Here is a 27,774-nt window from a genome sequence, read left to right as displayed (position 1 = left end):
GTTACAGGCTTTCCTCCCTAGACTCTGAGAGTTTCCATTCACCTGGGCAGTTGGGGAGAACCCTTTTTTCACAGTCATGTCTAGAAGAAGTGAGTGTAAATTCTGTAGATGTGGGGCAGAAGTTTTCAGGCTGTCTGCTCACACAAGGTTCCTGTGTCTGTACTAGGTATGGGTAGCAGTGACGAGTGGTCCGATGTTCAGGACATTATCGACTCCACCCCAGAGCTGGATGTGTGTCCGGAAACCCGTCTGGACCGCACAGGAAGCAGGTGCTCATTCAGACAGGCTCTAGATGAGGGATTCAGTGTGCTTGGTGGGGTGGGGAGTGGAGAGGTATCATCATATCCCCGTCATGTCTGTACACACATGGCAGGGTCATTAATCATTGGACAGGTATATCAGTCAGCTTCCTTAAATCATCAAGACAGAAGTGACTCGAGCCTTTAGTCAGAGCACTCGGGAGGCAGAGGCAGGCAGTCTCTGTGAGTTCAAGACTATACAGAGAAACCCTGTCTCAAAAAAACCTAAATAAATATAAACAATAGTGATCAGGAGGAGGCGGGTTGGTTTTGATTCACAAGACTAGGAGTTTCAGGGCTTTAGTCTTTGAGCTTGTAGTAACACAGTATATCATGAGGAGGAAAGCATCTGGTGAGAGAACTGCTTACTTCATGGAGTCCCAGAATTGAGGAAGGGCTAGGGTCCCACTAGTACCTTTGAATGCATACTCTCTGTAACCTCCTTTCCTCCCAGCTAGCCCACCTCCTAAAGTTGCACCATATACTTCTAGGGTCTGAGCTTTTGCAGACATTTCAGTTGCGGACCTCAACTCAAGCTTGGCGGGCTACTGTCTAGAGGTACAGCAGTGCTGTTCCTAACTGCTCTTTCTGTATGTATCCCAACAGCCCAACCCAGGGGATCGTAAACAAAGCTTTTGGAATCAACACCGATTCCCTGTACCATGAACTATCTACAGCGGGGTCTGAGGTCATCGGGGATGTGGACGAGGGAGCTGACCTTCTAGGTAAACACAACCCATGACTCTGACATTTGGACTCTGTTGGTCTTTTTATTTAGTTAGTTATGATGAAGGAAAGGTTTTATGCTCCTTTGGGCTGAGGACTTTTATTTCATAATGTTACTAAAGTAAATTCTTTTTTTGAATTTTCCCTAAAATCTCCAGTTTATGGTTTTTTTAATTTATTCACAAAGACATACTGCTAGCACTTGGTATCCACTGGATGTCCCTTGTTGGCAGTTAAGTACACCGTGCTCTAGGAAAAGCTCTGGATTTTGGACTGGTTTTAGCAAATGCCTGTGGCAGCCATTCCTGGGTTTCTTCAGGGCCACACCTCTACTTGCTGGGGAAAGGAGAAGGCTACCCCCACAGGCCTCCATATTCAGTTATAAGCAGAATGCTGTAGGACTCTACTTCTCATTGCTCCACAGGTCAGGTAGGGCAAGACCATCATCAAGTAAGTGAAGGGTGGGCAGGTTCAGATACATGGGAGCGCAGGGGATGGTCTCTGACATGCCTTTAGTGGCCAGGGTATGAGTTTATGTAGCTGACACTATTGCTGCAGATGGGCGGTGATGGGGTGTGCTCTGGGGAAGCGAACATCAGAGTCCTGTTCTGGCACAACAAAGATGAATCCCTCTCTGTGTGTTGCTTTGCTCTCATTTCTGTGGAACAGTGACCACCCTGAGCAAAGGTTGCCATGAGTCTTGTCTTGCTGGCAGGTGTTCTGGAGCCTTTTTTGTGTGTGTGGAAATAGGAAGTCAGATGGACATAAGGAACTCAGGCAGGACCCACTACTGTATAATCTGTGAATACAAATTACTTACTATGGTGACCAAGTTCTGAAAGCATGAGCTCGGTTCTGTCTCCTCTACTTAGTTAGATACCCACCCAAGGGTCCTCCTGGCCTGTGGCCACAGCCACTCATGTGGTCTTAAAGACAATACAGCACAGACAGCAGGATTCAGTGAGTAAGCGTGAGCAGCCTGTGGATATGTGGAGACACGAACACCTCACAGGCAGGAGAGGGAGAGATGCTGTGTACGTCTTAAGACAGTGGGTGGTCATCAGCTATGATTATAGTGGCGAGGCCCCTTCCCAGGAGACCCGGCTTTCAGCTCCATGTATCTCAACTATGAAGGAAGTAAAAGGTATCTGCCCTGTCACACACTGTATGTATCAAACATAAGACACCAGCAATAGCAACATACACTATGTTAAGAAGCTCAGTTATTTAAAAAAAAGAGAGAGAAGGGTGGGGGAGACCGGGAGGAAAAGAGGATGGGGAGGGGCACCTGCAATGGGATGTAAGAGAACTAGGTAAGTAAATAAGTATGTTGCCAGTTATTGCACCCATGTAAGGCTTCAGAAATGCTGAGGAAAACACATATTATGGAATGGAGGTTTTAGGAGTAGCAAGTATCATGCCCACCTCTGCCTGCACTGTCTTCTGGAAACAGCAGAGCACACGCCAGTGGTAAGGTAATGCGTTCCCCATGTTCAAGTCAGGAAGCTGATCCTCAGAGAAGTCCAGCAATTCCCTTACTTGGGAGAATCCAAATTGTGACATGCAGACTCAGCCTGTGTCACTGTGGTGGCGCTCAGATCCATGATAGACCACTCCGTATGGTAACGAGTTCTACATGTCTGGAGATGGCTCTCCTTAAGAAGTAGACACACTTGTGAAAGAGGATGATAAGTCAGAGCTGTTTGCACGAAAATGAGCTTCAGTCCATATTGTAATAAGATGGTTACCTGATCTTATAAAACAAATTAATTCTAGGTTCATCAAATATTTAAACAAAATTACAAAGGGAATGGAACTGAGGAAGAATATTAAAGAATATTTCCATAAGCCGGGTCTCTACATTACCAAAACCATCAAAGAAAATGTCTATACATGTGACTGTGATCATTAATGTGTGTGTGTGTGTGTGTGTGTGTGTGTGTGTGTGTGTGTGTGTGTGTGCGCGCGCACGCGGGGTGTGGCTCAGTAGTAGAGCATATACTTAGCAGAAGTCAGTTTAATCCCCAGCACTCAGAACCAAGGAAAAAGACAAGAAAGAATGTGTGTGGGTGTTCTTTACCATTGAAGCAAATCAAGTACAATAGAAAATTAGCAAAGGATAAATCAGAAAACCACAGCTGACACCTCAGACACATAAGAACCTCCAGCTCCGTTTCATAGTTACTGAAAAGTGAGTGTGAAATGAATTATCAAGCCGCTGTGCCTTTGTCCACTGTGGAGCTCTGCAAGGGTCTCTGGGTGCTGCTCACACAGTGTAATGGCTGCCTTTGGACGACAGGAGTAGATGGTGATGAGCAGTTATGTATAACACCCAAGGTGCTTAGAGTCCCAGTTACCAAACTAGCTTCCTGGGAGGAGGGATATATAGCATGCTATCTAGAAAGGTGTAAGCAAAGGGGTGCTACTTCTGAGTTGGTACACTGCTTTATTTGGCTTTCCATGGCAAACATTTTTTTATTTAAATCAAATGAATTTTTTTTAAAGTTTTTTGGGTAGCAGAACATAGATTTTTTTTTTAAGATTTATTTACTTATGTATATGAGTACATTGTAGCTGTCTTCAGACACACCAGCAGAAGACATCAGATCCCATTACAGGTGGTTGTGAGCCACCATGTGGTTTCTGGGAATTGAACTCAGGATCTCTGGAAGAGTAGTCAGTGCTCTTAACCACTGAGCTATCTCTTTAGCTCCCATCAGATGGGTTTTTGTGCTCTTTTTCTTCCCTGAGAAGTATACAAGCAGAACAGAACTCTGTCCTGTAACTTGTTGGAGAAAAGTGTTTTCCTACTTTAGTCCAATTTTTTTTCCCTAGCAATCTGTACTGAAGACACCTGTACCCAGTGAGGTCTGTTCATAGCCCTCCATATCTCCAGCCCCCACTACTTTTTGATTTATTTTCACAGTAGAATCCTTATTCCCTTCTTATCATCTCTGTGTCTCTCACTCAAGATCATGTCCTCCTTCCCTGGACTCCTGTAAGTACTGGACCGGACAGGAGACCCCCTGAACCCATGTCCAGGTGCACATCTATGACCTGTCAGGGCCTCTTTATATGCACTGCTGACACAGCTTGTTAACTCTGAGGGCCTCCTTGGTATCCTTTGCTCACCAACACACATACACCCGCGCACGCGCGCACACGCACACATCCCTCTCTTTACAGGAATTGTTGAGGCCTGTTAGACACTAGCCTACCACTGGTACTACAGTTGTCTGGCAGAGCTGAACAAGAACTGGGTATGCTAGGTACCTTGGAGAGGAAGGAAGGAACTCTCCCTTTAGGGTTTCTGTATCCCTAAGATGTGATATATCCTGGACCTGCTGGAGTGTTTTGAGTTTTGTGCCCATTAATATAGGAATGGCTGAATCATTGTTTTTTTTTTTAATAATTTATTTGTTGATTCCAGTCACCAATTGATCTTTGTTGCTTCCTTTCCTGTCTCTCTGCTTCACTGGATGTGGCCCAGGGGAGTTCTCAGGTATGTATCTCTCCTGTCTGTCTCCATGTGGTCCCCTCTTTCTACTGTGGAGAGCAGCTGAAGCAGGGGGTGGGACTCTCCCCTGCCTCCGACCATCACCAAGGGCTATGCACACTGTCCACTGATTTCTGACTGCTCAGAGCCACTTAACCCTTACAGCTATGTGCTTTGCTCCCAAGCTGCTACTGCCAAAAATGCCCAGATGGGATTGCTCCACTGACCACTGACAGGCTCTTAATATATGACCCCCATCTTCAACCTAAAAAGGGCCCTAAGGGCCATTTCTGAAGGATCTACAGAGCCACAAGGAACAAAAGACAGCATACCCCAGAAGTTAAAGGTGCCATGAGGGCCCTGTCAGTTGTAGTCCACTTGAGTAGCCAGGATGAACTGCTGTGCACTGGAGGCCCTGAGGGCCCCCTGCCTCTATAAATCATGGCCCTTTAGTGTGTTCAATGGCAGCCAAGCCCCTGGGCACAGCTTCTCCTTGTGTGGTTTCCTTTGACTGACTGCTCTGTTGCCCACAGATAAAATTTCACAGGATTCCCTGGCTTCATCCCACCTCCTGCCCTTCTGTTCCCTCCGCTGCCAACTCTAACCCAACCAGAAGTGGCCCCTGACATCCCCTACTTTGCTGTCTACATAGGCTTAACACGCTTCTTTTCTCTCCCTCCTCCTGCCCCGTTGCCCGTCTCCTGTGGGACTGGGATGCTCCCGTAGTGCGCGATGATTTTTTTGGTAAGGCCAAGGCCCTGCTTAAGTGTCTGTTTTTCCTCTTTCTGGCCTCCTCTCTCTATCCAACATCTTCTCATGCTTCATGAGCCCTTTGTTCTGTGGGCCAGCGGCAGTGAGTGGGGCTCCAGGGTTTCCAGGTACCTCAGGCCGGGGTGAGGCGCCGTCTTTCCATTCTGTTTCAGCTGGGGTGGGAGGTGGCCTTCCCTCCAAGCTGCTGGTCACCATGGATAAACCACTGCCAGTCTCTGAGAGGACCCACAGGCCCAGAACAGACCTCGCACCTGGTGCTCCCTCTTAGTTTACCAGGGAAAAGCAGGTCCTTGTTTGAAGCAAAAGAGGTCAAAGTGGACATTAGAATGGACTGTGGCCAGCACTTCACAGTGCCTTTGCTGTTTCAGGCTAACCTGAGGATTAAAGTTGGTACTTTGAAGATTATAAGAGAGAACTTAGTCTTTTGGCAGAAGGACTGCGTCAGTTCCCCATGAAAAGCTCCTGTCCTCACATCCATTCCCTCTACATACTTCCTGACCCCACCACTAAGGCCAGGTCTTACCAGACCCATATGTAACCTCATGGTGGGCTGCAGCTGCAATAAATCATCCTTGGGGCAAAGGTTTTCTCTGTGCCATCTCTGTCCGTTGTCGCAGTGCCAACATTTGTTTAACAGTGGGTGGCATTGAAAGGCCTTGGTTCATTGTGAATAAACCATAGAGCTGGAGTAGGGGCATTGCTGAGGGCAGGACGTGAAGTGGCTTCACAGGGCCTACTCCGGGGCCTGCTATACTGCTGAATTCTGTTGGGAGCTAGCTGGAAGGAATATTCTAGGCCTCTGAATGTGAGCCCAGGGAAGACCAGGGCTTCCTGTTGGCTATGGATGAGGCCAGGGACCTCTCCCGGTCTGACTGCCCCTGCTTTTGCAGCTCAGCTGCCCTGCAGGTGGGAGGATCAGACCCTTATCCCTTCCCATCTCAAGGCACAGGGCCAGGAAGGTTGCTACTCTGTGGCAGAGGCATGTTCAATAAAACAAAGTCTACTTAGAGAGGCTCAAGGGAAACCTCCACCTTTCGTTTCAGGAATGGGCAAAGAAGTGGGGAACCTGCTGCTGGAGAACTCACAGCTTCTAGAGACAAAGTAAGCGTCCTGTGTACCAGCGGTGCTGAACCCAGGGTTGGATGACTCCTAAAACATGACTGTTGCCATAACTTACAGTAGGAATTGCCATAGGACTCCTGAGTGGTTCTTCCAAAAAGCTACTGTAAGGAACCTTCAGCCAGGATGACTACTCCATTCGATGCCCAGGTCAAGCATCAAATTCTAGACCAGGATGTGCCTGCAGGGGTGTGTCTCAGGCCTGCACTCTTCATATTCAAAAGACAGACAGAGAAGTACAAGTTTGAAGTTAGCCTGGGCTCCATAGCAAAGCTCTGTCTCTCAATAAAACAAATAGAAGTTCTTGTAAAAAAAAAATGCACATATTAAGTCCTCATCTTCCTTCCCTTTAAAGAAATGCTTTGAATGTGGTGAAGAATGACCTCATTGCCAAGGTTGACCAACTGTCAGGAGAGCAGGAGGTACTGAAGGGTGAATTGGAAGCAGCCAAGCAAGCCAAAGTCAAGCTGGAGAACCGAATCAAAGAGCTTGAAGAAGAACTGAAAAGGTGAGAACACCGGAGACTTGGGCTTTGCACTGGGTGTTCAAGCTGCCACCTTGCCTCTCTGTCCTTAATAATGCCAGCCTCTACTTCTAACATCTAAGCGCTTCCTGTTTCCCCTAGTAGCTTTGTGTGTTCACTTTTCAAGGTCCAGCCACTAGGTAGGTCCGTTGTCTGACCACCCCCTTGTCTCCTCAAGTCCTCTGTGCCCTCCCAGATACAGGGTCCTGCTTTATCTGTCCTCTGGGAATGGTGGTGCCATCCTCAGCTACAGCTCTCATCCCATCCTTCATTCAGGAATGCAGGGCTGACCAGGTACTTCTGGCTACTTGAGCACCCCATACCTCTGCTCCACAGCACTGCAGTCAGCCAAGGTCAAAGCCACAAGGTCCTTGGAGATGCCGCATCCTGGTTCTAGCCCCTCTGAGATGGGAGGGGCAGTGTAGGGAAGGCCTGTGGAGACCACCTGCTTTGGACTTGCCTACCCACCAGGGTAGCTTGATTTACTTCCTCTTCAGCTTGGATCTCCCCCATTTTGGTTAGAGCAGCCAAATGTCTGGGCCGTGAAGCACATTTGGCAGGACTCTTACCCTGCCTGCTTTTTCCCACATCCTGTAGAGTCAAGTCAGAGGCAGTAACCGCCCGCCGTGAGCCCAGAGAAGAGGTGGAGGATGTAAGCAGCTATCTCTGTACAGAATTGGTATATCCACTATTAACCTGTGGGCATGGGAGGGCTGGCGTGGCGGGGCTTCCTAGACTTACTTACTCTTCTGGACCCTCCTCACCCCTCACTTGTGACCTCCAAAGCCAGTGCATGTTCTCCACTCCATTGAGTGAGTTAATGGCAGCAGACCACTCCCTTAGCAGATCCCCCACCCCCTAAACTGAGGCAGGGTCACATTTCTTCCCTTTCTTACTGATGCCTTCTGCAGTCTCAGCAGCTATTTTTGTTACCAAAGAGGCTGCAGAAGCAGCACCAGATGTTGCTGGTGTGCATCTGCTGCCTGGGCAGCACAACCAACCCTGAGCCTGCACTTCCTCTCCCTTCCTGAAATCAGGTCCAGGGCAGCACAGTTTGTCCCTCTGTTCAGAATACCTTTAGGAGAACAGACTGTGTCCCTTATAACAGAGCAGTTACTCATCTGTTCAGGCATTGGGACATGGTGTAGAGATTCCATCTCAGGATAGGATAGCAAAGGTGAGAGTGTGGGTTGTGGCCGCTAGAGTATGGAAGAGTGGCTAGTCCAAGCCTCCACCTTCTTTTCTGCACATAGGCAGAAGCAGATTCCAGGGGTGAGGCCATGCGCGGGAGGATCTGCTCCCTGTGCACTTTCTCCCAGCTCCCTTAAGTTCATCCTGTTCAAGCTCAGGGTGCAGCTTTGGAGAGAAGAGTGGCAAAGCCTATGTGGGCTAGCCTGACACTCTAACCATGTCATTCCCATCACCATTTGTCCCCACTTAGATCTTCCCTGCTATATCCCCCACTTAGATCTTCCCTGCTATATCCCCCACTTAGATCTTCCCCGCTATATCCCCACGTAGGTAGTAGGCACCTCAGAAGGAAGCCACATACGCTGGACTGTCCTCCTATATCTCATTGGAGGAACCATGCTCTCGCACTCTGCAGGACAAAATCCCCATGGCCCAACGCCGACGCTTCACAAGAGTGGAGATGGCCCGAGTGCTCATGGAACGTAACCAGTACAAGGAACGCCTCATGGAGCTGCAGGAGGCTGTGCGGTGGACTGAAATGATCAGGTGTGCCTTCCTCATTTCCCCTGACAGTTCCTGAGCAAGTTCATGGCTCTGGTTGGATTATGTTTCCTGAGCTGGGGTTGTAGAATTTTAGGAGGCCATGGGATTTGGCTGCCCTCCACCACTCTTCCTTTCCCCAGAGTGTTGGAGGGCTCCAGGGTCAGTTGCTTCAGCTCCACCTTTACTCTTCCCTCAGAGCATCCAGGGAACACCCATCTGTCCAGGAAAAGAAGAAATCCACTATCTGGCAGTTGTGAGTATGGTGCTCTAGAGAAGGAGAGGCTTTCGTCAGCCTGCTACTGGCCACACTTGGCTTACTTATCTGTGTTTCCTTGGCAGCTTTAGCCGCCTCTTCAGCTCCTCATCCAGCCCCCCTCCGGCCAAACGGTCCTACCCGTCTGTGAACATTCACTACAAGTCACCCACTACAGCTGGCTTTAGCCAGCGTCGCAACCATGCTTTGTGCCAGATCTCAGCCGGCAGCCGACCCCTGGAGTTCTTCCCTGATGAGTAGGTATCCCGAGCCTCCTGCTCCTCCAGCCTAGTGAGGGGAGGGGCCAAGTGTCCTAAGTCCATCCACTCCATACTTGAAGTTGGAAAGCAGACTTTTAATGTACTGTACTGTGGGACAGAAGTTATCAAGAACAGGAAAGATGACAGCATCTCTCTAGGTCCACTACTACCCCCAGCAAAATCTAGTCCTCAGGTTCTGTCTGAATGCCCTTTAGCAGGAACTGCAGTTCCAAGGAACCGTCCTCTTAGACTTTGAAGACTGTGCTGGATCACACAATACTCTTACCTCCTCTGAATGACTGTAGGGTCTGAACACTGCCCTAATACTTAGTTAAGCTTCTTGCTGCCACTATTGTGAATAACTACTGGTAAGCTCACCTAGGTTACACGGTTGCTGCCATCTGAGCCCCAGTGCCCAGCAACAGAGCAGGCCCCAGAACAGCTAGAAATGACCTCTTAAACACATGATCACACCCCATAATTGGGAAAAGCCACCTTCTGTCAAATAATAACCCTTGTCTCAGAAGAGACAAGGGTAGAATCAAGCAGGCTCTGAGGCATGGCACACTCTACCAGGAAGACCAGTGAGAGTCTGGGTGCCCCAGCCTGCACAGATGGCTCACCATGAACAGATGTAACCTGTCTTTCCTCTCACCCAGTGACTGCACCTCTTCTGCCCGGCGTGAGCAGAAGCGGGAGCAGTACCGCCAGGTCCGTGAACACGTGCGCAATGATGACGGGAGGCTGCAGGCCTGTGGGTGGAGCCTGCCTGCCAAGTACAAGCAGGTACTCGAAGCAGCACGTGGTGTCCGCGTGTGGAGAGGGTGTTGTGAGAAGGGCACAGTGGTAGTGCAGAGCCAGGAGGCACCCATCTCCTACCTGGCGTTGGTGGATCTGTATCTCTGAGGGCATTCTAGTTTACTTTTTGTTGCTATGATAAAACACTGATCAGATCAGCTTGGGCGAAGAATGGGTTTATTTGACTTAACTTCCATTGTCAAGGGAAACAGAAGCAGAAATCACAGAGGAACATTGTTTATTGGCTTGTTTTCCATTGCGTTGGCAACTTGCTTTCTTCCACAACCCAGGATCACCTCTCACATACATGCCTACAGACCAGTCTGATGGAGGCAGTTCCTCAGTTGAGGTTCCCTCTTCCCAGGTGGTTCTAACTTGTGTCATGTTGGCAAAAACTAACCACCACAGAGGGCCAGCAGAGCCAGATGCAGTATACTGTGTACCAGAAGCTAACAGGCGACTGATTGAGGTTTCTGAAGGCTAAGGTGTCTCCCTCGACCTCATACCACAGAACCATCTCTGTTGCAGCTGAGCCCCAATGGAGGCCAGGAAGATACCCGGATGAAAAATGTGCCTGTCCCTGTGTACTGCCGCCCTCTGGTGGAGAAGGACCCCTCAACAAAGGTGAGCACTGAGGATCCTGCTCAGGGGCCTCCAAGGGAACCCTGGACAAAGGGTAGTCTCCATTACCGCAGCCTCTGGGAGGCCAGAGAAGCTGGAGTACCGAGACCTCACAGCCCTGTCCTCACAGCTGTGGTGTGCTGCTGGTGTCAACCTGAGTGGGTGGAAACCAAACGAGGAGGACTCTAGCAATGGACCCAAGCCTGCACCAGGTCGAGACCCTCTGACCTGCGACCGGGAAGGAGAAGGCGAACCCAAGAGCACCCACCCATCACCTGAGAAGAAGAAGGTCAGTGTGTTAGTCAAGAATGTGTTTTTACCCTGCAAAAAGTCTCTAGATAGTTCCCTGCAGGTTCTGGCAATAAGGGACCATACCTTGGTGACAGTGCATCCCTTTTCCTCCCTCAGTCTGAGACAGGAAGCAGGTGCTGCAGCATCTAAGATACCACTGCCACCTCTCTATAGTCCAGGTTTCCTGCTGGCCTGTGGATCAAGGGGACTGTACTGCCCTTGGCAACAGAAGGCTTGGGAGAACCAGGCATATCTTATTTCATATAGCAAAGTAGGCAGCAGGAAGGCTGCTCATAGGAGAGGCCTAATGGTTTACAGTGAAGCCCAGAGTACAGTCACAGCTTGACTTTCAGGCCATGAGATTTGCCTCTCCAAGTTCATAGTTTCCTCTTAGCAACCATAGCATTAAGCTACGGTTCTGTGAGCTGTAAGGGAAGATAACTGTCCACTGATGCCATAGTCAGGGCTAGATCTTAGGGAGTCCCAGAGATTCCCTGACCCATGTTGACACCAAGCTCAGGCACCAGCTTTGATTTCCCCCTGATATGCTCTGAAACAGGCAAAGGAGGTCCCTGAGGCGGATGCTACCTCCAGTCGGGTATGGATCCTCACCAGCACCCTGACTACCAGCAAGGTGGTGATCATTGATGCCAACCAACCAGGCACAGTTGTGGATCAGTTCACAGTCTGCAATGCCCACGTCCTGTGTATCTCCAGCATTCCTGGTGAGCTGGGGCTCCCACTGCCAGGTGCTGTCCGACAATAGGCACTGCTGCCTATGTGTGGACTGCCCTGCAGAGCTGGTGCTTGAGGCGGGTAGCTCTTCCTTCTCACCAGGTAGGACTGAGATACTGAATATGTAGGGATTGGAGACCTGCTAGGCGTGTGAGTATAACTTCATGTGTCAGGAGGGAGCTCTCCAGGGTACAGGGAAAGCTCCTGGCTTCATCCCTCAGCCGCAACCTCATGACCTCTTAGCCCAGCCCCAAGATAGTGCTAAGAGTTCTACATGTCTCTGCTTTGAAACCTACTTGCTGAGATAGCCTCTACTCCTTGAAACCTATTTGCTGGGATAGCCTCTACTCCTGGATTTCTTCAGGATCTTTTATATGATGGCGCAGAGTATTATTTCTTAGTTTCTTTTTGACCTATAAGCTTGACCCTAGGCCTGAGAGTCCCAGGTACGGCTGTGTGTGACTAGGCTGGCTGAGAGCAGAGCCAGCCACATAGACAGTTCCTGCCTTCGCTGAGACAGAGCTTTGTGATGTTGGACTGATGGACTGGAATTTTTCCCCCAGCGGCCAGCGACAGTGATTATCCCCCTGGAGACATGTTCCTAGACAGTGATGTGAACCCCGAAGACTCAGGTGCTGACGGTGTGCTGGCTGGCATCACCCTGGTGGGATGTGCTACCCGCTGCAATGTACCACGTAGCAACTGTTCCTCCCGAGGAGACACCCCAGTACTGGACAAGGGGCAGGGTGAGTCCTAGATCATCTTCTCCCTATCCCTACATTCCTCTTCTCCACCCTGCCAGGCTTACTCCTCTTTCCACAGGGGATGTGGCAGCCACTGCCAATGGGAAGGTCAACCCATCCCAATCCACAGAAGAAGCCACAGAAGCCACGGAGGTGCCAGATCCTGGTCCCAGTGAGTCAGAAGCAACAACAGTCCGGCCTGGGCCTCTCACAGAGCATGTCTTTACTGACCCAGCACCCACCCAATCCTCCAGCACCCAGCCTGCCAGGTAGGCTCTCTTAGGTTGGGTCAGATGAAAGCATAGCAGGGGTGAACAGGGATCAAGCATGTGCTTCTGTGACCTACTCTGCAGCTACAGCCTCTATTCTTCTTGCAGTGAGAATGGGTCAGAGTCGGATGGCAGCATTGTACAGCCTCAGGTGGAGCCCAGTGGGGAGTCCTCAGCAACCACCAGTAGTGCTGCACCCACCATGTGGCTAGGAGCCCAGAATGGCTGGTAGGTAAAGCCAGAGACACAAGACGTGGGTTGTTCTGAGAGGGGTCGCTGAACCATGTCAGCTCTGCCCATCTGCCCCCTTGCAGGCTCTATGTGCACTCAGCGGTAGCCAACTGGAAGAAGTGTCTGCACTCCATCAAACTAAAAGACTCTGTGCTGAGCCTGGTGTATGTGGCCCCCACTGAGGGGTGGGGTTAGGGACCCAAGGGCCCAGCACCCTCTTCCTGCCTCACTGACTTACCATTCCAGGCATGTCAAAGGCCGAGTGCTGGTAGCTCTTGCAGATGGAACCCTGGCTATCTTCCATCGTGGAGAGGGTAAGGCCAAGTGGCCCTTGCAGAGACAGGCCTAGGAGTTCTTGGGTCTATCCTGAGCCTAGCCGTGGGTCTTCCACACCAACCCTGTGAGCAGAGATAGACCTGAACAGGTGTCCTGGGCTCGTTCTAGATGGCCAGTGGGACCTGAGCAACTACCACCTAATGGACCTGGGCCACCCACACCACTCCATCCGCTGCATGGCTGTTGTGGATGACCGAGTTTGGTGTGGCTACAAGAACAAGGTGCATGTCATCCAGCCCAAGACAATGCAAATTGAGGCAAGTGCTAAACAAAAACCTCTAGAAGGGGGCGAGGCTTCTGCCAGATTGGAGATTGGGACAGGCTTTGTGTCATTAAGGTGGAACGGGCATCGAATCAGTGCAAGCCCAGGCCCCTTCCCCATTACGCACCCCTGTTGACTGGCTGCCACTACCTCACAGAAATCATTTGATGCCCACCCACGGCGGGAAAGCCAGGTACGACAGCTAGCCTGGATCGGTGATGGAGTATGGGTCTCTATTCGCTTGGATTCTACACTTCGGCTGTACCACGCTCACACGCACCAGCACCTGCAGGATGTGGACATTGAGCCCTATGTTAGCAAGATGCTGGGTGAGTCAGACATGGCGCCTCACGTCTATCACCTCAGCACGTGGGAGGTGGAAGCAGGAGGTTCATCTTTAGCCCCAGTCAAGTTTGAGTCAACCCTTGGCTATATGAGAGCCTACCTTAATATAAATTAAACAAAGATGCAATGTTAGGGGATGTGCCAGCCAGAAGCACCCATCAGTGACTGCGCTGACCCCTCTTCCTGTCCCATCCAGGTACCGGCAAGCTGGGCTTCTCCTTCGTGCGCATCACAGCCCTACTCATTGCAGGCAACCGTCTGTGGGTGGGCACTGGCAATGGGGTTGTCATCTCCATCCCCTTGACTGAGAGTAAGTTCCCAATCCAAGAGGACATCTGTCAAGAAAGCAGCAGCTATGCTAGACCTCCCAGGGTAGGTGTGCTGGGGAGCCGCCTGTCTGGTCAAGCTCAGCCTTCCTTTCTCTCTCTTCCCCAGCTGTGGTCCTGCATCGAGGCCAGCTCTTAGGTCTCCGAGGTAAGTGCTGGGTCCGTGCCTACTTGTGCCCCCAGTAGTCACCATCTCCAGCTGCCTGCTGAAAATAAAGTGGCCCAATCCTCCTGTCCCTATTTCCCAGCCAACAAGACATCCCCAACGTCTGGGGAGGGGACCCGCCCAGGGGGCATCATCCATGTGTATGGGGATGACAGCAGTGACAAGACTGCCAGTAGTTTCATCCCCTACTGCTCCATGGCCCAGGCTCAGCTCTGCTTCCACGGGCACCGTGATGCTGTCAAATTCTTTGTCTCTGTACCAGGTACACAGATGATCTTAACCCCCTTTGCCCACTGTGCTACAGTAACAGAGCTGTGACCTTTTCAGAATGCCACAGTCCTGAGATTCTCTGCCCATGACAGGAAATGTGCTGGCCACGCTCAATGGCAGTGTGCTAGACAGCCCATCAGAGGGCCCTGGGCCTGCTGCACCTGCTGCAGATGCTGAGGGCCAGAAGTTGAAGAATGCACTGGTGCTGAGTGGTGGTGAAGGTTACATTGACTTCCGCATCGGTAAGTGGGCAGAGACTAGAGGCAGACCCTGATGTGGGCACGCCGGAGTTCTCATGGCTGCCAATTCTCCAGGGGATGGAGAGGATGATGAAACTGAGGAAGGTACCGGGGATGTGAACCAGACGAAGCCCTCGTTGTCCAAGGCTGAGCGCAGCCACATCATCGTGTGGCAGGTGTCCTACACCCCTGAGTGAGACCCTGTCCTGCCTGATGCCAACTGTACATAGGACCCTGCCTGCCTGCCCCCCCGCCTGTTCCCTGGGGCAGCCAGGTTCGTCCATCCCCTTTTAACCTCTCAACTTGCAGCTTTTGCCTGAGGTCCAGCCCCCAGCTGTTAGAGAGGGGTGAAGCAGGGTTTGGGAAGTGAGGCAGGAACAGATGTCTTTCCCATCAGGGAGGAGAGAGCCTCTGAGATACTCTCCAGCAGCCCCTGGCCTTGGCCCAACACCTAGCTCAACATGAAGTCCCAGGGGGCCCTCAGGGCAAGACAGGACCAAAATGGCTATGGGCGGCCCCTACAGGTGGCCCTGGCTCCACTCCATCCTCACCAGTCCTGGCAGGAGCAAGAGCCTCACACTGCCAGGGTCTTCCCCAAGTCTACTTGCTTTGCATGCAGCCCCGAGGAAGGGATTCCTGATTTCCAACCCTTTGGCTTTCTCTGAGGGACCCAGGCCTGGCCACCATCATCTGCCCAGAAGCAAGGTTAGGGCTGCCCTGATTCCTGGGCCCCCCAGTCTAGGTCTTACCTGGGTACCTGGCATGACCGCTCAGGGCCGGCCTTAGGGTAGCTGCTTCAAAAGATGACAATACCCATTAACCCAGGGGAGCCCAAGATTGTCCACCCCACACAGACCAGTGTCCCCTAAGCTCTTTCCTGGGCACAAGATTCACCTTGGAGGAGCAAGACCCTAGTGCCCTGCCCCTCCCAGAAGCCCCAAGGGTAGAATTTCTCAGGCTGCCAGGGCAGGCACAGGCCTCAGGAAAAAGGGTGGCCCTGGTCTCCCCAGAGTCAGTCCTAGGATGCAGGCTTAGCCTCAGGTTAATGGAGGATGGTGTGCTCCAAGGGCCTGCCTCCTGTACAGGGCTCCAAGGAGCCCAGCTCCCGGACACGTACTAAGTGCCTAGGGTTGCCGGCTGTGGCCTGCTCCCTTGGAGAGCAACTGACAAGAGGCTTTCAGGCAGAGGCCAGAAGAGCTGAGGACCAGCCAGGATGGGCACAATTCTAAGCAAGTGTGTGGAAGCAGGTGCTGCCCTGGCCCTGGCCTTACTCTTCAGGGGCACTGATTAGAGTCAGTGGCCTCTACTGCACTCTTCCCACCAGAGAAGCACAGATCCAGGGGCACTGCCCCTGAGCCTATCTGGCCACAACAAGCTGCAGCAATGTGCAGCTGCAAGCTTCCCCCCACCACCCTGCCACCTCTCCACTGTGATGTATGTCCCTTGTCTGTTCCCACAGGCGTGTGAAGTGACCGGGGTTAGCTGGGTGGGTGCGACTGGAGGGAAGGGGCCAGTGCAGCTCTCCTCAGGCTTTGGCCTTGCAAGTGAACTCACATATCTGCTCTGTATGTAATAAATGTCTTAACACTACTTTTGTCTTGAAACTGCACCAGCGCAAAAGGGTTTTCTGCGGTTTATTATGAAAGGAAATAGAGGGTGGGATGTGGAAGTGGTTGCCCCTGGACAGACTGGGTTGGGTGGACCTGCACCCACATAGCACTGTCACTGTGAAGATCACAGAAGACCAACAACCTCCAGATTGGTAATGTTGACTTTAGCGTCTACTCATATAGCCAGTGTCCCGCGCTGTCCTCCCAGCACAGAAGCTCATCCTCACGGAACCAAAGAGCGATCTCTCTCTGAGCACTTTCCACCGAATCACTGCCATGAATCACATTCCTGTGCAGGAATGGCAAGTGAGCAGGGGGAGGAGAAGATGAGGGGTCGCCAGAGGGGATGATAATAAGACTTACTTGCCAACCTCCACACAGAAATCACCACGGATCGTACCGGGCATGGCGTCCCCTGGGTCAGTGGCCCCTATGAGGGCCCGCGAAGCGCGCACGACATCCAGCCCTTGCCACACCTGCGGGAGCTACTGTCAGCACGATAAGAGCTCCCAAGGCCTTGCCCTCCCCTTGCAGGTCATCGGAACTTACCATGGCCACCACGGGACCAGAGCCCATGTATTTAACTAATCGGCTGTAGAAAGGTCTCTCCCGCAGCTCGACATAATGCTCCCGCAGTAGCTCTTCGGAGGCCTAGGGGGAGGGGTAGCTACCTGTACCAGGGCCCCAACCCCAGACAGCCCGATTCCCTTCCCACATCCACCTGCTCCTTTGTGCGCCCACACCTGCACTAGCTTCAGTGCCACCAGCTTGAAGCCCTTCCTTTCAAAGCGACGCACGATCTCGCCCACCAGCCGCCGCTGCACGCCGTCGGGCTTCACTGCCAAGAACGTGCGCTCGTTCACGCCGCTGTAGGCTGCAGGAGTACTGGCTTCAGGCATGCCCCACCGAGTGCCCCCTGCCCAGTCCAGCCCCGCCTGGGTGCTCACCTGAGGGGAAGAGGTTAGCAAAGATGGTCAGCACCAGGCAGATCATGGCGGCGGATGAGGCGGACCAAGCGGCAAGGGGGCGGGGCCTCCCTTAAAGGACCTCTTGGCGCGGGCTCTCCTGGGGCTCTGCAATCCCAGCACATTTGAGCCCAAAACGCAGCGGCAGCGCCCAAGACCTGCCTGAGTGTACCGCCCAAGGCCTGCCTGCGTGTACCATAGCACCAGGCGCTCTGCTCCACACTGCCACCTTCCCTCCCTTTTCCAACGGTACACACATAATGAAACCACAGCACAGGCCATTTCGGGAGTTTATTTCCAGACGGAGGAATCGGCGAGGGGCCGCCTGAAAATCACAATCTGTCATCTGCCCCATTATTCATTGGCAGATGTGTCAAGGCTTTAGGGTCTCCCCACCAAAGGGGAGATTCTGACACAGTCAAAGACACTTGTCCATCAAATGACTCACAGGACCTCTCTGCCAATCCTGGCAGTTAGACTGGGGTGCCCTTGGCTCTCCCTTTAGTCTCCTGTTTTGCAGGGTAGTCCCAGGGGCGCATTCGAGTCCTCTCCAGGTTCAGGAGCGGCTCCTCGACGCTGGTATCCCCGTTTTTCTGTCGCTCAGCGAGGATCATGGCCCGCAGCAGAGGTGGGTAGGGGACAAGGTTCAATCTGTCCTCTGCTTTCCCAGTGAACGCAGTGAAAGCCTCCTCCTCGTGCTTGGGTACCAACCGCCAATCGTGGTACATGACTTGCTCGATTTCCCGAGCCGTTTCCTCACTCTTCCCTGAAGGAAAGAAGACATGCTGACTACCTGCTGGCCGGATAATATGCGAACCATCACCGGCTCCATCCAGCACCCAGCCTTACCTTTGAAAGTCAGGATACCCCAGGCCCTCCCGTGGTCCAAGTTCTGCAGAACAAGAGGAAGGATTGTCAACACAGAGCCCATGCCACTAGGTTACGTGGGCAAGGGAGACAAACACCCCCAGGTGGTTCCCGGGTGGGTAGAACCAGTCCAGGGTGAGCAAGATGAAAGTGTAAGCAGGGAACGAGCGCACCTGCGCCGTGTAGTCAGGCCTCACACGCGTGAGGCGCCAGTAGCATGGCTCGTCGTGCTGCCACAGCCAGGACTTGCGGGTAACCAGACGACCCAGGCCAAACAAGGGGAGGCGGGCGAGCAGCTGTAGAAGGCGGCTCTCGCGACGTACGTCGGCCCAGGCGCGCACTGGCAGCCGGCGACCAGAGTGCGGCCGGGTCAGCGTCTCGTAGTCTAGGGCGTAGAGCTGCGAGTCTCGCGGCTGGTTCCGCTGCTCGCGCAAGGCGCGCACGCGGCGGGCCAGCTCAGCGATCAGCCGGGGTTTCACTTTCTTCCGCGCCATGCCGGTGTCCTTACTCCACAGGAAACCTGCGCTTCACCAGCTCCCCATTCCGGAAGCGGCCAGTGTCCTGAACAAAAGCATCCGGGTACGTCCGGAAGCTGTAGGAAGGATGGGTTTATGGCGGAGGTGGGACCTGAGAGAGTCCCGGGCTCCCATCGCGGTCGGGGCCGGGGCCCGCGCCTCGGCCATCGGCGACCTCAGACCTGGGAGATTTCCGACTCAGACGCCGAAGGTGCCCCTGCTAGAGAAGTCGGCACGCCAGCCCGGAGTTCAGTAGGAGAGCGAAGAGCTGCGGCCAAGGCTTTACGGGCAGATCAGGTCCTGGAGCGTCTGGTGGTGTGCGTGGACCCAGGTGAGGGGACCGGGGCAGGGAATCTGGGGCCAGCCACACGACGGGGTAGCGTCGTCACCCGCTAGTCCTCACTGGAGATGGTGGAATAACCGCATTATCGCCTACTGGGTCCAGCTGTGCTGGAAGATGCAGGCTCCGACATCCTGATGGAGGCGCTGGGTACACTAGGCTGTGAATGCCGCATTGAGCCGCAGCACCAGGCCCGCAGCCTACAGTGGAGCGTTGTGAGGCCCGACCCGGCCCTCAGCAATGTGAGTGTCTCCCTATGACCAGCCCAGTGCCAGTCCTAATCCATGTTTCATTTTTCCTCTGGCTAGGGAGGTAGCTGCATTCATCTTTCTCGCCTCGCATAAGAGTAACCTAAAAACTGGAGGATGCCCAAGTCGAGCTGCTGCCAGAGAACCTCCTCTTGGCAATGAGGATGGGGATTGGGCTACTTTGGTATTCTGGGACTTCTGGGGAATAGTCCTAAGCTGGCCTGAACGTCACTGTGTGTGGAGCCTGGAGGGCTATTGATAGTGTCTGATGACTGACTTGCCAGAGGCGGGAGAAGCCCTGCACCCCACACAGGTGGCTAGCAGGGCCGCTGATCCCCTACAGGTGCCTCAGGAGGGGAAGGCTGAAAATGAGCAGGAACAGTTGCTGCTGCTGGAACCCCAGGAATTTCTTCAGGGTGCTGTGCAGCTGACCCAGGTATTCGGGGAAAGGTCTGTCTTTGGTAGGTCTCGCTCCCCAGTCTGGGATGAGCTGGAGCTTCTGTTGAGGATGGTGAAGGTGCTGAGGGTAAGAGGAAGAAACCTGCCGAGTGCTCTAGCCATAAGAACATTGAGGGACCTTTGGGAGAATTGCGAATAGTGACCTGGACTGCAAACTGGCCGGGGGTGTGGTGGGGGAGGAGCCCAGAATCCTAGCTGGTTCTGTCCATGTGCTGTAGGTCCAGGCTGTGGTGTCTGTCTACAACAGCTAAGAATCCCTCACTTGTCTGCTGACTTCCCTAGACTCAAAGGAAGCAGTGCCTAGCTGATATCTGCTAAAGGCTTTGTAGGTGTTGATGTCCTAGGGCCAACATTTGTCAGACACTTGCTGGGCGCTGCCCAATGTCCAGGCTGGGTGTAGAAATGGACCAGAAGAGGGCTGGCTCCCTTCTACACTAAAACCTGGAGTGCCTGTGTACTCCTGGGCCTTAAGGAAACAGAACTGAGTTCCAGAAAACAGAGGACCTATACGTTTCCCTCTGGAAACTGGCCATACTGGTGGCTACAGGTCTGCTGCCAAAGCCCTCCTGTGAACAAGTGTGGGGATATTCTGGTTTGCAGATGACAGACCCACCTTGCTCCGTCCCCTGGCTTTCTCCCGAGAGTCCCACCCGCTCCCATCTGGCGGTCATCGGACTGGATGCGTACCTGTGGTATCACCTTCAGCCTCAGAGGGGCGGGTGGGGTGGGATTCCAGGGAAGTGGATTGCCCCAGCCGCCCTGTCACCTGATCCCACTTGGCTTGGGTGGGCTGTGCCGATGTGGGAAGACTTGGGAGCCCAAAAGATGGTTGCCTCTGTTCAGTTCTTGCAAGCCCAGTTCTCAGAAGACGTGGCCACCAAAGAAGTCAGAGGAAGCCCAGGCCAGGGTAGCCATCAGCTGGTCAGAGGTGGAGGAGGTGAGAACTGTTGCTCAGTTGTTAGATGCCCGGCCTTTGTCTCTGCACTTGGGCTGCGGTCTGGCCTGTCAGAACTGGGCTTAATTCCCAGCGTCATTGGATTGGTATTCCCCAGAGGACAAGATCCATGCCCACTCTCACACTCCCCAGGCTCTGGTACTGCTTCAGCTCCATGCAAACTTGGATGTGCTGCTGGTAGCCTCGTGGCGAGAGCTGAGTCAGTATGTGTGTGCCTTCACCAAGGCCCTCGCCCAGCTCCCCTCTAAGTATGTACCCCTGCAGGCACTGAGTGTAGACAGGGCAGGGTTGGAGGGCTGCACAGATAGTGTTCTCAAAGCCTGTCTGGGTGTCTCCATTTCAGGCGGTTCCGGGACTCCCAGGCCTTTTCTTTCTGTACAGCAGGGCACTGGGCCTCAGGCCAGCAAGTGACCAGAGATGGCTCTGGGCTCAGAGGAGTGTGGTGGCGACAAATCAGACAGTTCAACCGGGTCAGCCCAGCTGTGGCTGATGCTGTTGTTACTGCCTTCCCCTCACCCCGCCTTTTGCAACAGGTGAGTCCCCTAAATTTCTCCTTCCAGGACCAGGACTTAAGGTGTACCTACTCACACCTGTGCCCACTCTAGGCTCTACTGGACTGCAGCACAGAGCAGGAGCGCCTGAGCCTCCTAGCTGACCTCCCTGTGAAGGCCCCTGGGGGCAAGCAGCCTCGCAGAGTGGGGCCTGACCTCTCTCGAAGAATCTGTATCTTCTTGACCACCACCAACCCTGACATCCTGCTGGACCTGAGCTCTTGACCGCACCTTGGGTCGCCTCCTGCCCATCAATACAACAAGACAGGCCTGCCCAAGAATCTGACTAATTACTCTAAGGGGCAGGCAAGGAGGTTTGGGTCCAGCCCGGGGTAGACTCTGTTGCCCAATGGTCAAACGGAAGCACCATGGGAGGTGGGGGAGGAGGAGGGAAGCTGAGGTGAACATAAGAGTGCAGGGTAGTGGCCTGGCCACAAGGGCCCTAGAGGTGACTGGGATTTCAACTTGCTTTTGGCCTGGACACTTGTTGCAGGAAGCTTAGTAGCAGGTGTGAGTGCCTAATTGTACTATTACAGCCCCATGCTGTCTGGAAGCTTAGGATACACCCTCAGGGAGAAGTACTCATAGAGATCCAAGCCAGGCCCTCTCAAAGCTGCTGGACAGAGACAGAAGGTAAACAATAGGCACAGGCAGCTTGGGCATTTGTGAGGACGCTTTTAATGATAGAACCTATGGGGACGAGACAGAATCCCTTCCCAGGGCACCCACTGACATCTCTGTGACAGGAGCAGGCGCTGACAACATGCAATGCAAGTCAGGAAAACCCCACAGACCTGTGGGTCGGGACAGCCCATCTCTTCCCTGGGATATGAATGCACTCCACTTCGTCAGCCAGCCTCCCAGGCTTGGAATCTAGGTCCAGACGCCTGGCTGCAGCTCCCAGGATACATGGCAACTCAAAGGACAAACAGGAAGGAGTGCTGTTTCCCTACCAGCACAGGCGGTAGAACAGCTGTCACACTCCATGGCCAACAGAGAAGACTGTCCTGGCCTCGGGGAGACAGGGAAAAGCCTAGACCTCCGTTCTCCCCTCTCCTGCTGCCCTGGAAGGGCAAGAAAGAAAGGTGTCTGCATTCCCGGGGAGAAGTCAGCTTCTTCGGCAGCGCTTCCTCTGACAGGGCCTGGTCTCCCGGGAATCTCTCTCAGCGGCTGGGGCAGCTGTGCCCGGAGGGGGTGCAGGGGATGTCCAGTGGCTGCAGTTCATGCTCAGGACCCAGCCCAGCTTGTTATGCAGCACCTGCTTGAGGCCGGGTGGCAAGGGCAGGCCCTCGAGGGTGTCCCCTGAGTCTGGCCGCAACTGGCGCAGGCGGTAGCAGCACAGGTACTGCAGGGATGTGGAGCTGGCACAGGAGCGAATGACCTTCATGCTGCTCTTGGCGGCGGTCGAGCAGACCATCGGGTAGAACCTTCTGTTCTGAAGCCGAGTGGCAGCCACTCCTGGAAGGAAGACTCAGCCTGAGTGCCTTGCAGGTTGGCCCAAGGTGAGCAGCCTCAAGCAGTCTAAGCACATGAGACAGACTCTGGTCTGACCTGGTAACCCCAACCTGGCTTCAGCCCTGCCCATCTTCCCTCAGGAGCCTCAAGTCAGACTGCCTGGCCCCAGCCCAAAGGCACCCTCACCTATGCACTTCCTATTCTTGAAAAAAGTCAGTGTCCCATGCCAGGTGTCCAAGTGTACGCCAATGATAGAGCCCTGGCCGAAGCGTGAAGAGAAGCTCGTCTTGTCGCCTTTGTGGTGGAGGAGCCCTGTAAGGAGCAGAGGTGTGAGCCTGGGAGGTCTGTGGCACTGCCAGCCCCACCCATAGCCCAGGCAACACCTACCCGTGTAGGAGAGCCCCCAGCTGTCTTCATCCCTGCCCAGCAGGCTGCAGAACGTGTGGTGGTACTTGTCCAGGTCTACGTCTGATGTCCCGATGCCCACCATCTGCAGACAGTGGGGCTGGAAAGTTAGGTGCCTAGTGACAGGGCCCATGGCACCAGCCCTCTTGCTAGGCCACTTACCATATCAGTGCCATACACCGGAGAGGTCATCTTGATTTCCCAGAAGTGTTGGCCATCCCCTAGCTCCTTGGTGCCCCGAATGGCTGCTGTGCCACAGCTGTACTCCATGTGAAAGCTAACCTTTCGATTATCACAGCTCAGCAAGGTGGCTGAGGACTTGTTCAGGTCATCCCATACCCAATCAAAATCTGTAGGATAGAAGGCCCAGACTAGGGAGGGGCAGAGCAAAGTGGAGCCTTCCAACCCAGAGAACCTGCCCAGCCCTGCACACGTCCCTACGGCAAGACACTCACCCTCATCCTCCTCACCACAACGGCAGTCCTTGCCACGGTGTGCTGTGTGTAAACTGTTGCAGAAGGTAGCCTCATTCTGGCCCTCACAGTCACAGAAGGACTCTCCTGTCACAGGCACAGCACTGGGGATGGATGGTGGCAGGGAAGAGTACTCAGGGTCAGAGTCGGAGTCGCTGTGCTGGGAGGGAGGGAGGGAAGGAAGGGGCAGGTTGACCTGTTGAGGACCGCTCTCCCACTGCCAGGCTACCCAACCCTTTTCTCAGATCCACCAGGGAGAAGCCAGAACCTGGGGCTCTCCAATGCTCAGCAGAGGCAACTTGAACGCTAAGATGCCTCACCCAAAAGACAACAATGGGGGGTGACTTCTCTCTCATTTGGCTGCTTAATAGATCTCTGAAACTCATTATAAACCTCTGCCCCATTTCCACACAGCGCCCACCTCCTGTCTTCTCTAGGTAGTTCATCTCCTAAACCACAGGGCTGGTGCTGTCAGCAAGGTCCACACAGCCCAAGACTTAAGCCTCAGAACGTGTGTCTCCATCCCCTGCAAGGTCACTGGAATCTAGAGGGGCAAGCAGGCTTAATGAGGTCTAATGGGCTAATGCAGCTGCTTCAAGCCTCAGCTGCAGCAAACTCCTCAGATGCAGTCCTGTGGCTTGGGCTCTCAGGCCTCAGGGCCTGGTCAGGGATGTAGACAAAGCTGAGCTGGTCAGGTCCCCACTGCTGACTGACCAGTCAACTCCATTGTCTCCAGCTGCTCTGCAGGCCCTTGGAGCCCTGTATTGGTGCTAGGGTTCCAGCTGGCTGCCTTGACAGTCCCTGAACTTTTGACCTCCGCCTCCTTGAGCTGCCCTGCTGTGCCCCACACAGTGGTCCAGGACCCCGCTATAACCCTGACAACATCATAGTCCTAACACCCACCCTGCAGTTGAATCTATTTACAGCCACATGGCCATAGGGCAGGGCACTCACTGCACTTCTCTACAAGGAAGCATTCAGCCACCAAGAGGAGCTTGGACCATGTTCACCCTGTATTCTTTCTCCTCACAATACTCAGGGTCTCCACCATCCTACTCTCTGCTTCCTTTGCAAGATCACCAGCTCCTCAGGGAGGGCCCCAAGTCATCTAGAGATGGAGAACCATCATGGTGCCAGTTATGAGCAGCTGAGGAAATGTCCAGCAATAGACCACTGAGTGGGGACTGAAAACCAGCATTTAATTCTGGGCCCTGTGTGCTGGAATAGGGAATATAACACCACAAGGAGCCACGCACAGGATGTTTGATTAACCAAACAGACCAGCTACTTTGCCTGGAGGAAAGGCTCCTACCTCAGAGCAGACCTTGTACCCCACTGGCAAAGATGGGATCTTCCAAAGCCAAGGCAGATCCACTGAACAAGGAGCCAATCTGCCTAGGACAGGAGGAAGGGAGGGTGCTGCTCAACCCAACCTGGGCCCAGAACACCCAGAGCTGCCTGCCACATGACTGCAAGGCAAACTCATTACATGACGGAGGACAGGCATGCATGTGTCACGGATGACTGGGAGGCAGGAACAGGCCACAGGCTGCTTCAGGTGTGTCGTCATTTGGAACTGGAGGCTTAGCTGAAAATTTGGACTGACTCTCAAACTCAAAAGCCCCCACGAAGGGCCTAGGGCACTGCTGACCTATCAAGTCAAGTTTTCCTCACAATCTGGTGATCCCATAGGCTGCTTGAAGGGACTCTGTTTCAGAGAGCTGTGACATCAGAGTAGAGGCAGTCAATATGGGGCAGAGCCAGAATTCCGGTCCGTATCAGCAAGGCAAGTCACAGCCACCTCCAGGAGCCGAGTCAGGTACACTAAGTAAGCTGGGTCTCTACCCTGTGCTCAGAGTCTCCAACAAAGGAAGTCTGGGGACATCTGAACTTTAAAAACTATAATAGTAAAAAAGAATTTGCTGATGACCCCAAGGGTGTCACATGTAGAGAACTGCCTCCTGACCACCACGTGTTCACAACATACGTGTGCCCACACACAATAAACTGCCTCAAGTCCTACTTGTGTCATAGTGTGAGACCATTTCTGAAAATAAGAATGGCAAGGAGAGGTTGGGAATTTAGCTCAGTGGTAGAGTGCTTGCCTAGCAAGCGCAAGGCCCTGGGTTCAGTCCCCAGCTCCGAAGGAAAAAAAAAAAAAGAATGGCAAGGAAAGGACACACGCCTTTGATCCCAACACTTGTGAGGCAGAGGCGGGCAGATCTCTGAGTTCAAAGCCAGCCAGGGCTAAACAGAGAATCCCTGTCTCAAAACCCCCCAAAAGATCACAGATCCTACTATATACAACACAAACATCCAGAGTGATCAAAATAGCTTAACATATGTGTGCTACTGTGCATCAAGGATAACCTTAATTTGATCACCAGATACCAGTAAAGCTGGAGGACAGAACACACACAAGGCTCCTCACATCCACCCATTCACTGTGGCACACAATAAAACACACTTGGCAGGGCTGGCGGACAGCCATTGTACAGTAACCAGCACTACCCAGGACTTTCAATCCATGCCTCTGTCTTGAGTATCTGTGACACCTCAGGCTAAATGTTTTACCAGACCAAAGAGCCCTTCCAAGCACCATATACCAGGAGAGTTCAGTTGCCTGGCTCAGTGTCTTTTTTCACCCCACCCATACACTGGTTATCCCCGACCTTGCCACTGAGACCTACCTGCCCATCAGAGTCGTAGCCCCAGTTAGAGTTGCCTGCCAGAGCCACAGCTCGAGCATCTGTATCTCGGCGTGCTGCACTCAGGACAAAGTGCCATGCCCTGCTACTCCGTGCACGCCGGGCCATAGTGAAGAGGACCTGGAAAAAATGACAATTGTAACCTTAAAGACATGTAATGTGTCAAGGCCCAAACCCACACCCCACAACTCTGCCCCTGGCACTTCTACCTGGCAGTCTAAGCCAAAGAACCGCCAAAAGATGGGGGACTCCGGGGCCCCAGACACTGAGCTCTGAGCTCCAGAAACTCCCACAAGCTCATACCTGGCTCCAGTATCTGAGCTCCTCAATCAAGCCCAGGGTGATGGTATGAAACACAACCCAGACACCCATGACTTTGGAGGTGCCCCAGCCCATCTCTGCATTACGTTCAGGAGCTGCCGCCCCTCAGGCATTAGACACTTAACTTGCTCCTCCTCCGCTGTCCACTTTGGCAAATGGCATCCCCAGCATCCAGTTCCTCATGCCAGAAACACAGCTGTCATCCACTCCTGACAGCCCTTCTCGTCGTTGGAGACCCACCACTTCCTGCACCACACAACTCCCTCTCACCCATCCCGCTCCGCACACTACAAACTCGGTCTTTGATACAACCTTAAACTCACGGGCTTGACGTCGTTCTTGGGACAAAAGTAAAGGCATTGGGAGGTCTGGATCTCCTCTCCTGAGTGGACTGTCTGGGTGTAATAGTCGACTCTGTCCTAACTGCCTCCTGTCTCCTGCAGACCCACAGTACTACCCTACCTCGCCCCGGCCATCCACAAAGAAGCCTAGCAGGGCCGCGCACAGCACTCCACATCAGTTGGGCTGGCTGAGCGCCGTATAAGAGCACACAGTAGGAACCCAATGAATGAACCGGAGATGTCCCTGGACGTGGCCACCCTCGGTCTCCGCGGAGCTGGAGGTTGCGTCCCTCGCCTGAGGCTCGCGAATCTCTCTACCGTGATGCAGTCCGTGGCCCCTGGCTCCGAGGCCCCCACCCAGACTCCCGAGCGCCACCGCCAGGGAAAAACGGGTGGCCGGTTTGACCGCCCGCAAGGTCAACGCGCCGCCCGCCGGGCCTGGCCGGGCTAGGCCGGCGCGGCTCACCTGCAGCCAACGCGCTCCGCCCGGGCTGACCCACTTTCCGTTCCGGTCGCGACGCAAACAATCCCCGCCCCCGCGCTGCATTGGCCCGGCAGCCGAAGGCGGGCTGTCCGACAGCTTCGCGCGGGGGCGGGTCTCGCGAGACAAGACTGCTGTCAAGAGGCTTGCACAGCCTGTCAATCCTGAACCAAAGTTCCTATTGGCCTTTGGTAGAGCGATCAAAAAAATTTCACATGACCATTGGATAAGTATGCGGAAGTATGTCCGTGTCCGTGGCGTCATCAT

General features: G+C 53.5%; 5 protein-coding genes across 40 annotated transcripts in view; 2 read left to right on the top strand and 3 right to left on the bottom strand.

The window, feature by feature from the left end:
* Window positions 1-16,403, top strand: part of Mapk8ip3 (mitogen-activated protein kinase 8 interacting protein 3) — a 40,452-nt gene extending 24,049 nt beyond the window's left edge. For 10 of the 16 annotated variants that reach the window (XM_006245962.4, XM_006245956.4, XM_006245961.4 and 7 more), the window contains 26 exons: window positions 167-269; window positions 906-1,024; window positions 4,516-4,527; window positions 5,248-5,265; window positions 6,336-6,393; window positions 6,767-6,919; window positions 7,532-7,613; window positions 8,541-8,671; window positions 8,865-8,921; window positions 9,008-9,178; window positions 9,841-9,967; window positions 10,508-10,603; window positions 10,731-10,889; window positions 11,451-11,616; window positions 12,190-12,372; window positions 12,449-12,638; window positions 12,747-12,866; window positions 12,953-13,033; window positions 13,116-13,183; window positions 13,314-13,462; window positions 13,625-13,796; window positions 14,009-14,122; window positions 14,248-14,286; window positions 14,387-14,566; window positions 14,667-14,816; window positions 14,889-16,403. In XM_006245962.4, the coding sequence (XP_006246024.1) occupies window positions 167-269; window positions 906-1,024; window positions 4,516-4,527; window positions 5,248-5,265; window positions 6,336-6,393; window positions 6,767-6,919; window positions 7,532-7,613; window positions 8,541-8,671; window positions 8,865-8,921; window positions 9,008-9,178; window positions 9,841-9,967; window positions 10,508-10,603; window positions 10,731-10,889; window positions 11,451-11,616; window positions 12,190-12,372; window positions 12,449-12,638; window positions 12,747-12,866; window positions 12,953-13,033; window positions 13,116-13,183; window positions 13,314-13,462; window positions 13,625-13,796; window positions 14,009-14,122; window positions 14,248-14,286; window positions 14,387-14,566; window positions 14,667-14,816; window positions 14,889-15,010 (3,020 nt within the window). In that variant the 3' untranslated portion in view covers window positions 15,011-16,403. Of the gene's footprint in view, window positions 1-166; window positions 270-905; window positions 1,025-4,515; window positions 4,528-5,247; window positions 5,266-6,335; window positions 6,394-6,766; window positions 6,920-7,531; window positions 7,614-8,540; window positions 8,672-8,864; window positions 8,922-9,007; window positions 9,179-9,840; window positions 9,968-10,490; window positions 10,604-10,730; window positions 10,890-11,450; window positions 11,617-12,189; window positions 12,373-12,448; window positions 12,639-12,746; window positions 12,867-12,952; window positions 13,034-13,115; window positions 13,184-13,313; window positions 13,463-13,624; window positions 13,797-14,008; window positions 14,123-14,247; window positions 14,287-14,386; window positions 14,567-14,666; window positions 14,817-14,888 lie in introns of those variants that run through there. The other 6 variants (XM_006245958.4, XM_006245963.4, XM_008767567.3 and 3 more) reach the window with 4 other exon arrangements.
* A 57-nt stretch (window positions 16,404-16,460) lies between these two features.
* Nme3 (NME/NM23 nucleoside diphosphate kinase 3) lies at window positions 16,461-17,417 on the bottom strand. Its single transcript, NM_053507.1, is given in 5 exon segments — window positions 16,461-16,712; window positions 16,787-16,899; window positions 16,973-17,074; window positions 17,167-17,297; window positions 17,371-17,417. Coding segments are annotated over 5 exon segments (510 nt in total). The 5' UTR covers window position 17,417; the 3' UTR covers window positions 16,461-16,594.
* A 247-nt stretch (window positions 17,418-17,664) lies between these two features.
* On the bottom strand, window positions 17,665-18,796 carry Mrps34 (mitochondrial ribosomal protein S34). The gene is made up of 3 exons (NM_001105771.1): window positions 18,429-18,796; window positions 18,238-18,280; window positions 17,665-18,154 (listed from the first exon to the last, which is right to left on the bottom strand). Exons 1-3 carry the CDS (start codon window positions 18,747-18,749, stop codon window positions 17,862-17,864), a joined length of 657 nt encoding a protein of 218 aa, NP_001099241.1. The 5' UTR covers window positions 18,750-18,796; the 3' UTR covers window positions 17,665-17,861.
* Window positions 18,797-18,849: 53 nt separating this feature from the next.
* On the top strand, window positions 18,850-25,678 carry Eme2 (essential meiotic structure-specific endonuclease subunit 2). 11 transcript variants are annotated; one of them, NM_001401947.1, is made up of 8 exons: window positions 18,850-19,101; window positions 19,216-19,352; window positions 19,702-19,794; window positions 20,418-20,509; window positions 20,661-20,754; window positions 20,905-21,020; window positions 21,116-21,305; window positions 21,378-21,604. In NM_001401947.1, the coding sequence occupies exons 1-8, from the start codon at window positions 18,867-18,869 to the stop codon at window positions 21,546-21,548; spliced, it is 1,128 nt and encodes a 375-aa protein (NP_001388876.1). In that variant the 5' UTR covers window positions 18,850-18,866; the 3' UTR covers window positions 21,549-21,604. The 11 variants fall into 11 exon arrangements, with proteins under 11 accessions (NP_001388876.1, NP_001388877.1, XP_038943019.1 ...); XM_039087091.2 differs by having other exon boundaries at window positions 18,867-19,101; window positions 20,418-20,536; window positions 20,676-20,754; window positions 21,378-25,678; XM_039087089.2 differs by lacking the exon at window positions 21,116-21,305 and having other exon boundaries at window positions 18,867-19,101; window positions 21,333-21,601.
* On the bottom strand, window positions 21,982-27,647 carry Spsb3 (splA/ryanodine receptor domain and SOCS box containing 3). Of its 11 annotated transcripts, none has more exons than XM_017597223.3 (7): window positions 27,493-27,647; window positions 26,347-26,484; window positions 23,639-23,816; window positions 23,346-23,533; window positions 23,166-23,268; window positions 22,965-23,090; window positions 21,982-22,781 (listed from the first exon to the last, which is right to left on the bottom strand). In XM_017597223.3, exons 1-7 carry the CDS (start codon window positions 27,571-27,573, stop codon window positions 22,432-22,434), a joined length of 1,164 nt encoding a protein of 387 aa, XP_017452712.1. In that variant the 5' UTR covers window positions 27,574-27,647; the 3' UTR covers window positions 21,982-22,431. The 11 variants fall into 11 exon arrangements, with proteins under 11 accessions (XP_017452712.1, XP_063124989.1, NP_001100458.1 ...); XM_063268919.1 differs by having other exon boundaries at window positions 26,998-27,494; NM_001106988.1 differs by lacking the exon at window positions 27,493-27,647 and adding an exon at window positions 26,668-27,087.
* Between the last annotated feature and the right edge of the window lie 127 nt (window positions 27,648-27,774).

The sequence above is a fragment of the Rattus norvegicus genome, chromosome 10, assembly GCF_036323735.1.
Source record: "Rattus norvegicus strain BN/NHsdMcwi chromosome 10, GRCr8, whole genome shotgun sequence".
NCBI lineage: Eukaryota > Metazoa > Chordata > Mammalia > Rodentia > Muridae > Rattus > Rattus norvegicus.
The sequence above is the reverse complement of the archived record's forward strand: the minus strand, read 5'-3'. Positions and strand labels throughout refer to the sequence as shown.

What these genes read in the sequence shown, in the direction of transcription:
- Eme2 (XM_039087091.2), top strand. Translation starts at nt 18,867, where the DNA reads ATGGCGGAGGTGGGACCTGAGAGAGTCCCGGGCTCCCATCGCGGTCGG. An exon ending in GGTGGTGTGCGTGGACCCAG is followed by an intron (nt 19,102 to 19,215) that starts GTGAGGGGACCG and finishes TACTGGGTCCAG; the next exon opens with CTGTGCTGGAAGATGCAGGC. An exon ending in CCGACCCGGCCCTCAGCAAT is followed by an intron (nt 19,353 to 19,701) that starts GTGAGTGTCTCC and finishes GATCCCCTACAG; the next exon opens with GTGCCTCAGGAGGGGAAGGC.
- Spsb3 (XM_017597221.3), bottom strand. Translation starts at nt 27,573, where the DNA reads ATGCAGCGCGGGGGCGGGGATTGTTTGCGTCGCGACCGGAACGGAAAG. An exon ending in CGGTGTATGGCACTGATATG is followed by an intron (nt 23,269 to 23,345) that starts GTAAGTGGCCTA and finishes CACTGTCTGCAG; the next exon opens with ATGGTGGGCATCGGGACATC. An exon ending in CAAGAATAGGAAGTGCATAG is followed by an intron (nt 22,782 to 22,964) that starts GTGAGGGTGCCT and finishes TCTTCCTTCCAG; the next exon opens with GAGTGGCTGCCACTCGGCTT.
- Mrps34 (NM_001105771.1), bottom strand. Translation starts at nt 18,749, where the DNA reads ATGGCGCGGAAGAAAGTGAAACCCCGGCTGATCGCTGAGCTGGCCCGC. An exon ending in GGCCTGACTACACGGCGCAG is followed by an intron (nt 18,281 to 18,428) that starts GTGCGCTCGTTC and finishes CTTGTTCTGCAG; the next exon opens with AACTTGGACCACGGGAGGGC. An exon ending in GGGTATCCTGACTTTCAAAG is followed by an intron (nt 18,155 to 18,237) that starts GTAAGGCTGGGT and finishes TCTTTCCTTCAG; the next exon opens with GGAAGAGTGAGGAAACGGCT.